This window comes from Pocillopora damicornis, chromosome 7 (genome assembly GCF_964200805.1).
Source record: "Pocillopora damicornis chromosome 7, jaPocDami1.2, whole genome shotgun sequence".
Lineage (NCBI taxonomy): Eukaryota > Metazoa > Cnidaria > Anthozoa > Scleractinia > Pocilloporidae > Pocillopora > Pocillopora damicornis.
In genome coordinates, this window is record NC_142676.1 from 15,547,435 (window position 1) to 15,560,130 (window position 12,696).

Consider the following 12,696-nt stretch of genomic DNA (forward strand, 5'->3'; position numbering starts at 1 on the left):
CATCTAAGATCCCGGGTGGGATGCAGGAATCCCGCATTTAATGCGGGATCCCGGGTGGGATCAAATATTCATCCCAGGTGGGAAAGGTGGGATCCCACCACCTAAGGCGGGATCCCGCCATTCCCACCTGGGATCCCATGTGGGATTGGCGGGATCCCGCACATATCCCGCCTGACATTTTACCTGGGGTGGGTGGGTCATAGATCTCCAAAATCTCTCCTGTCGTTGGATCGTATCGAACCTGATTTTCAAGGGGGTTGTACGGGCCTGTATACTTGTGCCCTGGAAGAGTCCAACCACCGTCCGGTTTTGGTAGTTTTCCGATAGCTTTGTGAATATCGATAAATCCTCCTGGCATCCCACCACTGATAAACCTTACCTTTGTACTACCACACTCTGCACACATCGATTTGATCATTGGATGACCGTTTTTTGCAATCTCCCGTCTTTCACTCCCAGGTACGGAATCGGTCTTTTTTCTCTGTTTGACACAATAAGTCTTCATCTTTTGAATAAATTCAATTTAAATTCGTTAAATTTTTTCATTGAAATTTTTCATGCATGTTTCTTTTATTTTGTCAAGAAAAAGAAAGTCAAAAGGTTTAAGTTTTGAGAACAGATCTGGTTCAAAGCTATTCTCACGAGCTATCAATTTTCGATGACAAGTCGTTACAGGTTTGTACACAATCAGATGAGAACAGTTCAATCTGATGTTGACAGGAGTCTTGTGATATGATTGACTCAGATACACCGGTGAGATCAAATGATGTCTTCCATGAATGAGATGCTTCAAGATCTTTTTCTGTACGTCATTAGATGCAGCCATAAGATCGTCAAAAATCACAACCTTTCTGTTCTCTCTTGGATACTCTGTTGTGTCAAGAATTTCATCAGAGTTCATCACATGCAACACTTCATACCCAAGTTTCTGTGAGTGTTGATGCATAATCTTTTGAAGATCTTGTATCAACTCTTGATGAGTGTTTGGTGTGTAGAGGTAAATCTGATCGTAAACGACAAGCGGTTCTCTCAACATATACATTAGTGTGTTTGTCTTTCCACTTCCACTCGGACCAGCTATCAACATCCTATACTCTTCATCAAGAAAGTCAACACCAGGTACTCTTCTCTTTCGAGTTACACTTGAAGAATGTGTATTTAATTTTGGAATTTTAACCATTTACTAATAATTACACAAAGAAATTAATTGATAAAAATGTAAAAACAGAAAGGAACACTTATCTCAAAAGATAAGTGACAAAAGTGTAATAACAGAAAGGAACACTTATCTCAAAAGATAAGTGTTAAAATTGCAAAAGCAAAAAGAACATTTATCTCAAAAGATAAGTGTTAAAATTGCAAAAGCAAAAAAACATTTATCTCAAAAAAGATTAAAAAAAAAATGTTTTAAAGAAATGTTGATAATATTTAAGAATGTAACTCACAAGTCTCAATAAGCTTACCAAAAAGAATGTCATCTTCCACGATTCTGTTGTTAACAAATATGGTAATAAAAGTATCAAGATTGAGGTAAAGACTCCTGGACGAGAACGAGGACGAGGACCGTTGGTGATTGAATCTCCTCTCCTCTTCTCTTTCGGTGTGCAAAAGAGTGTGGATGAAGTTGAAAATCTCAACGGTTACTCAATACCCACCTGCCTCTGGAGTGAGTACAAAGAAACATCACAAAAAGAGCTTGACTTTTATAATGGATTGAAAAAGATTGAAGAGCTGTGTTATGAACATCTTGAGAAGGAGTGTGGAATTGAAACTGCAGAAATGTTGAAAATCCCTTTGATTGAGAAAGATGAAAGACCACCCATTCTTTATTCAAAGCTCATTTTCTCCAAGAAGGCGGATAAGATACACACACTTTTTCACTCAAAAGGGATTGATAAAGTGAATCCATTCGATTATCTTGATCAATATTGCAAAGTGAAGATGTCGTTGATGATCGAGTCCATCTATATCAGTGATAAAACTGTAACGTTACAGATCAAGGTGAATGACATCTTTGTCAAACCACTTATAGAGAGACAAGTTTTGGTTACCCTTTCCCCATCTGATGATGAAGAAGAAGACTGAAGATAAGACAAAATCTGTTTTCCTCTTTCAAAACGAAAGAGGAAAGTATTAATATTTTATGCCTCAAAACGTTTTGTGTACTGCTTAAGTACTTTACTCGATTGAAAGATTGGACATAGATCTGTGATTGTATCATCGATGAGTTTCACCTCATTGAGAAATGATACACTGTCGAACGGTCTTCCTCTCAGATAGGATCTCAGTTCGGTTAAGATCTTCTCATAGGTTGTAAAGGCGAATTTGCACATATCAATCTTTCTGTCAAACTTGTTCACATCAGTGTAAGTTTTCAGAAGGACACCGACGCCTGTTATTGTACCAAGCGGGATCGGGTTCATAGTCACCCCTCCAACGATTGCTCCGATAACAATGAGTGAGGTGCTTCCCAAACTACAGAAAAGACTCTTTCGTTTGAATCCCTTGAAGGTCTTTCTCGAGCACTACCACTTCTTGTGATAGTATTTGTAAAGATCTTTGAGCTTATCGATCTTATCTTTTCCTATTGAGTAATCGATATGGTTGAAGTTGAAAATGGTTGTGTCAGTCATTTAAAAGTTTTTCATAAAAAATTTTCGTAAAAAATTATCAATCTTGTTTTGATATCATGATGTAGCTGAATCCCAATCCATCCAAAATTGTATTATTATGGTCTGTCTCCAGTTTTAGTGATGTATTTGCTTGGAAATAGAACATTACTGTGTTCATTGTTGTCTTCCACATGGAGGAAGTGTTTTCAAGTGGAAGTGTAAGACCGCCACTATTAGTATTTGTTGCCACAAATTCATTACCTAAAATGAACTTGAGATTTGATGCTTGTACACTTGCAAAACCATCGATGAATGTGATCATATACAGACCGGCATTATTGACAATCAGTTTTGTGGTATCACTTGAATTCACCGTGAAATCAGCATTATCACTCTGTGAAATGTTGGTGGTGTGACCTAGTGTTCCATTCACATAAAACTCTACAGTTTTTTTATTATTATGTGCTAGGTTTCCTCTATACCAAATTTTTTTTGTTTTTGTATCAACATATTTCTTGGTTGTTGGGTTCTTATCTGTCGTTGGTTCATTTCTCAAAACTGTTTCCGGGTATAGGTTAAGTTTACCATTTTCTATTTTCCACCATCGATCATAAACTTCAACCGGTATGTTGTTATGATAACCCTTTGTACCATAGAGTACCACCCAGACATCTAATTTTTGATCATATTGCTGACCTTGTTTGAATTTGAATACAAGATCCCACATAAGATAATTTGGTGTTGAATCACTCCATTTTGTTAGATGTACAAGAGTTCGAATGTGATTTGAAAATCGATTTGATCGTTGTGTTCTAATTGACTCAACAGAACTTGCAGCAGTCACCTTGGTTTTGGTATAGTCAATTTTACTAGATTCCCACCACACTTCACAGACAACCGTGTATTCCGATTTTGCTGCAGAATACATATTGACCCCGAATCTGCTTGAATAATAACCTTTTGATGAATCAAGTGATAATTCAAAAGGTTTTACTTTCGTATTGAATTCATGGAAGTCTTTGGTAGTCATTGTTTTCCCAGCGATATCATCTTCATCACTAAATTGACTATCATTCATCATGTAATCCAGATCATTTTTCAACTTGGTACTAACACTATGAGATAATTGGTTGTTCACATGTGTGTCTACATATGTTTTATTACAAAGATCACTTCCACTTGTCGGTGCAGCTGAATTGATCGCTTTATAGTTTCCTAGGTTAAGATTACCAGTCATAGATTGAGAACCATTTCTTAAAATAACAGCATTTGAATCTGATTTTTTTACTATACTTGTGTTGAATGTTGTTGTGTCAACCTTTTTATTGAGTTCAGTGTTCAACTTATTCAAATTGATAACACTGGTTCCACCACTAGGTTGATCTGAAATACCTGTTATCTGTCTGTCAGAACCACTAACACCTGTAAAATTTAAAGCTTTTTGAATACTGCCACCTTTTGTTCTGTCGAGATAGTTTGAAAGATTAAGAGCGTCTCCCTTTGGACCAGCAGGTCCTTGTGGACCTGTATCTCCTTTTTGTCCTTGTGAACCTGTATCACCTTTTTGTCCTTGTGGACCTGTATCTCCCTTTGGACCTTGTAGGCCGGTATCCCCTTTTGGACCAGAAGGTCCTTGTGATCCGGTATCTCCTTTTGGACCTGGTGGACCGGTATCACCCTTTTGTCCTTTTGGTCCTTGTGAACCGGTATCACCTTTTTGTCCTTTTGACCCTTGTGGTCCTGCGTCACCCTTTTGTCCTTTTGGACCTGGTGGTCCTTCAGGTCCTTCTTTGCCTTTTTGCTTGTGAGCAATTTGATGATAACCGTCAGAGAAACCCATTGTTTTATAATATATCACAAAAAATTTGTGATATATTTTTGAAGATTTTTAAACCTCTTTGAAATATTTTTTGATAAAACGTTCGTTTGAAAAGGTGTCACTGTATGATAGAGGTTCTGTCACTTCATTGAAGACAGAATACAAACTTTGATGAGCGAGATGTGGTTTCAACCTTCGGCTTATTTCATTCAAGAAGAAGAGGCAATAGTAACCACACAAAACGCTTGTAAACGCTTGATAATGTGTGCTGTTGAATGTGTAACCAACTCGATGTTTTTCGCAAAGCATCAACACCTCTTGTGGTGGAGCAAGACCGAAACTATCAAAGTACAAGATGAGATCAGAACCGAAAAACATCGCCACCCAGTGTGAACCAGGCTCATCTGACTCGTTCAGATTGATAACAAAAGAGTGTCGTGGGGTGCAATCTTTTATTTGATCCCTGGATATCACCCCACCGAAATTTGGAATCTTGAGATACTCTACCCAGTTTTGAATGTCAAAGTTTGTGATTGGTATATTTTTAAAGGGTGGTCTTTTCACAATATGTTTCCGAGGATTGGTATTCCGTTGAAGGGAGAGTTTTTTCCCAGCAACAGACCTTGTCCTTTCTGCTTTTTTTTCCCTTTTTTTGCCCCTCTTCCGATTGTTGGTACAGGAGGATCCATCATAGTCGGTGGAAACCAAACTGGTCTGTTTTGCAATCCCATGCCAGTCGTACCTGGAGCATACCCATTCATATGCATGCCTCTTCCGGTTCCACTTCCAGTCAACGCTCTTAGAAGTATTGGCACACCGATTGAAGCGAGAAGAGTGCCGAGAAAACCACCACTTTGTCTCTTTGTTGGTTTTATTTTCAAATCACCACCAGATCGAAGAGCAATTTCAATGTCTCGTTTCTGCTTTTCGGAGAGACGGTTTCCAAAAGGTAAAAGCTGTGGAATCTTTGAATGTGGAATAATCATACCACCTGATTGACCAGCACCGAGAATCTTGTCAGTAGCGAAATTGCCCAGACTTGAGAGTGCTCCTGTTGCCAATCCTGGGAGAGCCTTTGTGGCGAGGTTTATTGCTTTTGGTAAAAGCTTTGTACCAATATTCAGGAGTGAAGAAAAGAGGCTGCCACCTTTTTGTGCAACCTTTGTTATCTGCGTCTTGCTGATTTTTAGGTCCACCCCTTTTCCAACTCCTTTCGCTTTATGAATCTTCTTTATCTGTGTCTGTGTCAACATCATCTCATCAGAACCAGTCAGTTCGTTGTGTGAGAGACGTAGAGTGATGGGTGATTTTTCTTTGAAAGCCTTGGCAAGTTTCATTCTCTGATTATCTGAAAGTGTTACACCATATGCAATGTAATGAGTCGTCATCTTTTTATTATGCATACCACATAATAAAAAATCAAAAAAAGACAAAGTCAACTTAATTTCTGATGAGTGCTTTTCCACCCATAACTTCAACACTGATTTCCTGCTCATGGAGAATCAATGCATAGATGTGATAGTCTGCGTTGGGAGTGTCGTTGAGACTGTACTCGAAATCAAGACCTGTTGTGAATTTTTGAATATCTTCTTCTTTTCGTGTCAAATCAAAGTAAAGTATTCCATAGAGATCTTGAAACCGTTTCAAATCAATTGTTGAACCGAACAGATTATTACCTACAAACTTTACATAGTCTAAAAGATCTCTCCATGCTCTTGTCAGCTCGCTGTTTGGATCAAGCTGTTGATCAGGATACTTTTCACCACCCTGTAGTTGAAGGTGAGCCTTTGTAAAGTACCTCGCATTTGCGATGTTGAACGTGTTGAACACAAACATATTCTGTTCCTGATCGCTAAGCTTGGCTCCATTCAGAACCCAAATAAAAACATGTTTTGGTCTTTCGACAGCCCTTGTAATTCTAAATGTTCCATTTTTCTGTCGAAGTGGACCTGAATCGACAATTTGTTCTTTCAGATAAGACAATACAATACAATACAATACAATACAAAGACTTTATTTAAACACAATAATTGTTAAAGCGACTACACGCTTGTGGGGTCGTGCGTAAAATGGAATAAAATGAAATGTAGTAAAATACAATAATTAAAGTAGCCTATCAAAATTAGAAGATCTAAAAATATTTAAAATTGGGGTCCTTAAAATTCACTGTCTGTGGAGAAATGGAATTAAAGTTCAAATTTAAAAGTGCCTTTGATTTGTAGGCTAACGAGGAGAGCTGCTTAATGGTTATATTTCTTAAATTTGATTCTTGGAGAAGTGTGTTAAAAACGATAGGTCCTCTTCGGGAAAAACTGTTTTTCATGTAATATGTATTGAATTTTGGTACTTTTATGTTGGCATTACTTCTTAGATTTTTCTTAGTATTCACATCAACTTCTTCGGTGGTATCTAAGATGGATATAGGTAAAGTCTTCTTATCTATTTTGAACATCAGTTTAGCTAAATTAACTTTATATGTGGTTTCAATAGAAGACCATCGAGCTTTGCTTAGTACGTCAGACTCAGGCATATCCCATGGCCAGTTAAAAATTAATTTTGCCGCTCTACAGTGTAAAGACTCTAATGCAATTAGGCCTTCCTTATTAGTAAGGCCGCCCCAGACGGTGATACCATATATAATTGATGGGTAGATTACTTTAAAGTATAAGTCCAGTAGCATGGGTCTTGGTAAGAACAAGCTGCGCTTCAGCATGTTAAGCTTATTTGCAAAGCTGATCTTTAGTGCTTTGACATGGTAGTCCCAGTTAAGTCTATTATCAATATAGACTCCAAGCAGCCTGGTGTGTTTAACCCATCTTATACAATGATTCATCAGTATTAATGACTGTAGTGGACCATTGAAGTTTCCTCGATGAATTAGCATGCCTTCGCATTTCTTGGGGTGAGGCAATAGTTGATTTCTTAAGCACCATAGCTCTAGTTCCTTGAGAGCAGCATTTAGTTCGGCAATAACAATGTCTACGGTGTCTCCGATACAGAACAGGGTGGTATCGTCTGCGTACATAAAAACAGTTGCATTTGTTATATTATCAGGTAGATCATTTGTGTAAAGTGCGAACAAGGTTGGACCGAGGACTGATCCCTGAGGAACGCCTGTATTAATGCGAGCAAAATCAGAGGCTGCGCCGTCAATGACTGTGAACTGTCCCCTCCCCTTTAAGTAGCTGTGAAGCCAAGCAGCCAGGTTGCCCTTGATCCCAAAGTCAATCTCGAGTTTATGCAGCAATATTTTATGCGATACACAGTCAAAGGCCTTTTGAAAATGGACAAAAACCACGCCGACAACTTTACTGTTATCAACCGCTTGTCTCCATTGTTCTGTCAGTTTTATAAGCATTAATTCAGTAGAAAAGCCTTTCCTATAAGCCCATTGGTTTTCAGTGACTAAACTGTGCTCGTGGAATGTATGGTTGACGATTCTCTGAGAGACCGTTGATTCAAGGATCTTGCTGGGTATACTGAGAATAGAAATTGGCCGATAGTTGCTCATGTCGCTCTCATCGTCCTTTTTGTGGATAGGGCTCAGCCTAGCCACTTTCCATTGTTCAAACACGTAGCCAGATCTTAGACTTTCACAATAAATATGGTATAATGGATGGACCAACGCATTCCCGGCAGTTTTTAGAGTTCTAGAAGAAATCTGGTCGGGACCGGTAGCTTTATTCCATTTAAGATCTGATAAATACTTTTCAATTTCGGATTTTGATAAAATAACGTCTTTTATAACAGGAACTGACTTTAATGTTGTGGCAGCGTTGACTTTTGTGAATGAAAAGTTCCTTGTTAGATTAGTTCCTATATTAGAAAAGAAAGAATTCATCAGATTTGATTTTTCTTTACTATCGACTGCCAGAGAACCGTCTTCCCTCTTCAAGGGTCCAATAGCCTTTCTGAGTTTTGGTGCAGTGGCATTGCGAAGAAGATTCCAATACTCCGCAGCGGTTTTTATTTCAAGTAGTTGGTTCTTGAAATGTTTAGTTTTCGCCCGACGTACGTCCGTGGTGATTTCATTACGTAATCTTTTGTATTCCTTCCATTTGACCGGATCTTTAGTGCGAGTGGCTACTTTGAATAATTTAAACCGTTTGTTCATCTTTAATCTTATTTCGCTGTTAATCCATGGTGAACAGACGCTGCGAACCTTGACGTCTTTATAAGGGGCATGGACATCACAAACATCGTTGAACAAAAGATTCCAGCCCCAAAGGACGTCGTCTTTGTCTTCGAATATATCTAGTACGTGAAAAGGTATTCGTTCGATATCTTTCTGGAAATCTTGAATGTCACATCTCTTGAAGTTTCTTGAGCGGACAATCTTCGGAGGGGGTCTTTTGGATTTCAACTTCAAAGTAGCGTAAACTAAACTGTGATCAGATATGCCCAATGGCAGCACGCCGCATTGACGAACCATGTTTGCTTTAGTTGTAACAATGAGGTCAATTAGGGACTCCGTTGTGGATGTTATTCTAGTTGGTTAAGAGATAATGTTTTGCATATTGAAGTCTTCAAAGGTCTCTATCAGCTTCTTCGTTTTGCCCAAAGTAGGTATGCCGTCAGGGTCCCTATTTAATAAACAACAGTTAAAATCGCCAAGTATAAAGATGCTGTCAGTTTTAAGCCAAGCTTTTTCGAGGGCTCCACGAAAGCTTTCGAAGAAATTCGTGGACTCTAGCTCAGACCTATAGATTACGGAGAACAGAGTAGTGTTTGTAGGAAATTTAACCTGTATCCAGAGAGCTTCAATGTCTGAGGCTGCCAAATCTCTGCGATGAGTAACGGATAAATGTTCAGCATAATACATGATCACGCCGCCGCCTTTACGTTGAGATCTATCACAACGTATGAATTTAAGACCAGGAATTTGTAGTACATTATCAGGTATTGAGGCGTTTAAATGGCTTTCGCCGATTGCTAGGACATCAAATCTGCAAATTTTCTGTAGAAGACGAATATCTTCTATTTTATTTCGAAGACTGCATACATTGAGATGCGCGATGCGTAGATCGTTGTGCGAAGTATTCAAAGAGGCGGCAAACCTTTCGAGGTAGTCGTCTTTGTGTTGTACACAATCACCAGTGTTATCTGGAACATTGTTTGATAATCTAGCGTCCAGACAGGGTTGGCAAAACCATTCAAAGTTATCCATCAATTGCATAGCTTTATACTGATTAGGCTTAATGTTCCCGCACTTTATGTGAGTCCATCCATTGCATGAGTCACAGCTAACCGCTCTGTGGTTTGTCGCCACAGTCCTGTTGCAAGTAATACATTTATCGGGACCAGGATTCAAGGAGACGTCTCCGGATACACGTATTCGTATAGCTTGGTAGGAGCTCGAAGAATTAGGATAGTAGTTCAGGCGTCTATTGTAATAACCTTTTACGGTGATAGTTCTGCCAAGATGGCGGGTGGACGAGCTAGTTAAGCAAGGATCGTGTAGAAACCTCGTGTTGTAGACCGGCCAGGTAAGTCTGAATTTTGGGCAAAAAACCGGTTTGCTGTTATGAAGGCTTTTCCCATTGGAACGATAGCAAAGTTGAGCAGAAATGAGTAAGAGATATAGTATTGTGGAGCGAGTTATTAAGCAACCATTCGTCATTGCGTGACCACGTGTGACGCTGAACAAGTAATACGGTTTGAGAAACTTTTCTATATATGTCTTCTCTCCAAGATCATTCAATGTAATGAACGGTATCCACAAACGAAATTTTGTCACGATGTATCTACCAGCCGCAGCAGCATTTGCTCTGAACAACACATTTGCGTCATCTTCAAGTCTTACCTCAATATTAACCTTTGCATTGGGTGGAATGCGCTCTTCCAAAGATTCAAAAAATCCAAATCGGTTGAGTGGTGAGAAGAGTCTTTCTTTTTGTAAACCCTTTATTGTAATTAGTGTTGTCTGTTGGTGTTACCTGTTGCGCATTCCCATCAAGAGCAAGTGTTGTATACTTTTGTATGACTGCGCCGGTGGCTGTGTCGGGGTAGTAAAATTGACGAGGACCAACTCTTTTCGAATGTTCTTCTGAAAACTCGGTGAGATTCTTTACATTAGCAACATGATTTGCATTTGATAGATCGAGAACTCTCGCACTCTCAAAATTAGCTTTAATGTCTTTTATCAGACTAAAACCACCATTGATTATTCCTGCTGCATCAGCTGCAGCGAAGGTTGTGTTATCCATCTTTGTGATTTTAAAATCCATTTCAAAAAAAGCATTGTGCCAGTCAGCAACAGTGTCTGATGATGTTATTGCGTCAACAGTAAACTTGTATGCTTCCTTCTTTTGATATGTGTTATTCGCTGACGCAGCTTGGAGTGGATTATCAAGATCATATGAATAATATTCATATCTCTTGGAAAGTTTTGCACTTCGTAAAGACGACATTTTAAAATTAGGAAGAGATTTTTTTTTATAAAAAAAGTTCGTCAAAGTCGTCGAAGAGATCTTCTTTTTTACTTTTATTTGTTGGTGGTGAAAGTGTTGACCATTTTGACTTTGACTTTTTATCTTTCTGTAATTCCTTCATAAGCTGTTCTCCTTTGTCTTCTTTGTGTGATTGTAGGTTGACTTGAGGTTTGTCTGTTTTTGTGAACTTGTTGTAAATCTTTTCGCCGATTAATTGTCCCGTCTTTTCACCGATTTGTTCTGCTCCCTTCTCAAACGCTTTTGTAGCTGCTTTTTTAGCTATCTCCTTTGCCGCTTTCCCTGTAAGCTTTGCGGCTATTTTAGTTCCAACATTTTTGAGAGTGTCAAATATTCCTTCACCCTCTTGAAGTGCTTGATCGTTATCAAGATTGTATAAGGTGTATTTTCCATTTGCATCTTTTTTCATTTGCTTTCGAACCATTTTATTTCAAGTGTATGAAATAAAATATCTGTTTATTTTATTTTATAAGAAGTGTTAATGAGACAGAAATTCCGTTGAGATCGATCGGTCTGTTCAGTGAATCAGTGATGTAGATTCGCAAATCTTTGATAGCTCCTGTATTTATTTTGCTGTACTTTTTCTTTCTTGGTTCGATATGAAAAGGGTAAGAGAGTGGGATATTATCAATGCTGAATCGAAACAACACATCTGATTCTTTACCACCGACAACACTCTCTGAAATGATATTTGTGCGAATGTATATGTCATCGACAGATCTTGTTATGTCAGGCAAATTTTCACGATAGCTAGTTGATGTGACTATCTTTTTTGTAAAACCGAGGAGATCAGCAAAATTTTCGGTTTGCAGATCGACTTGAAAACCATTTTCTACCTCCATCAAAACTTTGAAAAGCGCTGGTATAAATCTTATTGTGATACCTGTCTTTGAATGTTTTGCTCCCTCGAGTACTCTCTGAACATAAGCGTTCAGTTCAGTGTATGAAAAATTTCCATCTGGGAGTTCAATGGTGTGCCACGTCGTACCCGAATCGTGACTATATTTCAGTGTGTTATTTTCATAGCTTTTGCTTACATTGTACCAACTGTATGACATTGCGATTTCATCGAGTGCAACAAAATAATCTCTGTTTGAGTCAAATCTCATCACAGGATTGAATGATGTTGTGAAATCATGACTCGGTCCTTTATTAGAGTTCAAAGAGCTGAGATATATTGGTGTATCCATCATGTAAAGTATTTCTGAATAAAGGCATTATATTGTTCTTTCGAAATTTTATTTTTTTTGAGGAGATGATCTAATATTTCTATCGCTTCATTTCTCAACTGAATACTAGAATTACCGGCACTGATACTTCCTGTCAATTTAATGAGTCTGTGGAATCTGGGGACTAGTTAGACCGCAATCTTATTAACCTGCGGTGTGCGTGCGGCACATGCGCGGAGACAAAAACGTGCTCGGCTGCATCAGAGAACCGCCATGTTATAGTCATGCAAATAAAGCTCACTGTTGTCGATTAATTCAGTCTTGTGGTTTACACAAAATGGTGCCGTGACCAGGATATCGATCGTTTCTTCAATGAAAAGAAGTGACAGCGAACTGATAGCACGTGGAGGCGAATCTTCAGAACTTCTCAAGTAAGTTGAATTCACAGTTCATAATGACGGAGAAAGCTGACCAACTTGAGCATTCTTTAAAAATCGCCGTCAAAAGGAGAGGTAACTTACGTCGGATGTTCACCAATGAAGGCAAGAAACTCGCTCCAATCTTCGATAAAGCTGCCGAAGCCGAAATTGCGGAAGAAGACATCGAACAGTTGAAAGCTGGTCAACAAAAGCTTCTTGATGCAAGAC

At 38.6% G+C, this 12,696-nt stretch overlaps 2 protein-coding genes across 2 annotated transcripts in view; one reads left to right on the forward strand and one right to left on the reverse strand.

Moving 5' to 3' along the window:
- Positions 1 to 2,670: 2,670 nt before the first annotated feature.
- Positions 2,671 to 4,579, reverse strand: LOC149042796 (uncharacterized). Its single transcript, XM_089213646.1, has one exon. The coding sequence runs from the start codon at positions 4,450 to 4,452 to the stop codon at positions 2,671 to 2,673; it is 1,782 nt and encodes a 593-aa protein (XP_089069772.1). The 5' UTR covers positions 4,453 to 4,579.
- Positions 4,580 to 12,503: 7,924 nt separating this feature from the next.
- LOC149042797 (uncharacterized) overlaps positions 12,504 to 12,696 on the forward strand; it is a 4,239-nt gene continuing 4,046 nt past the window's right edge. Inside the window, exon 1 of the mRNA XM_089213647.1 lies at positions 12,504 to 12,696. This exon is cut by the window's right edge and continues 4,046 nt beyond it. Coding sequence (XP_089069773.1) covers positions 12,504 to 12,696 — 193 coding nt within the window.

What these genes read in the sequence shown, in the direction of transcription:
- LOC149042796 (XM_089213646.1), bottom strand. Translation starts at nt 4,452, where the DNA reads ATGGGTTTCTCTGACGGTTATCATCAAATTGCTCACAAGCAAAAAGGC.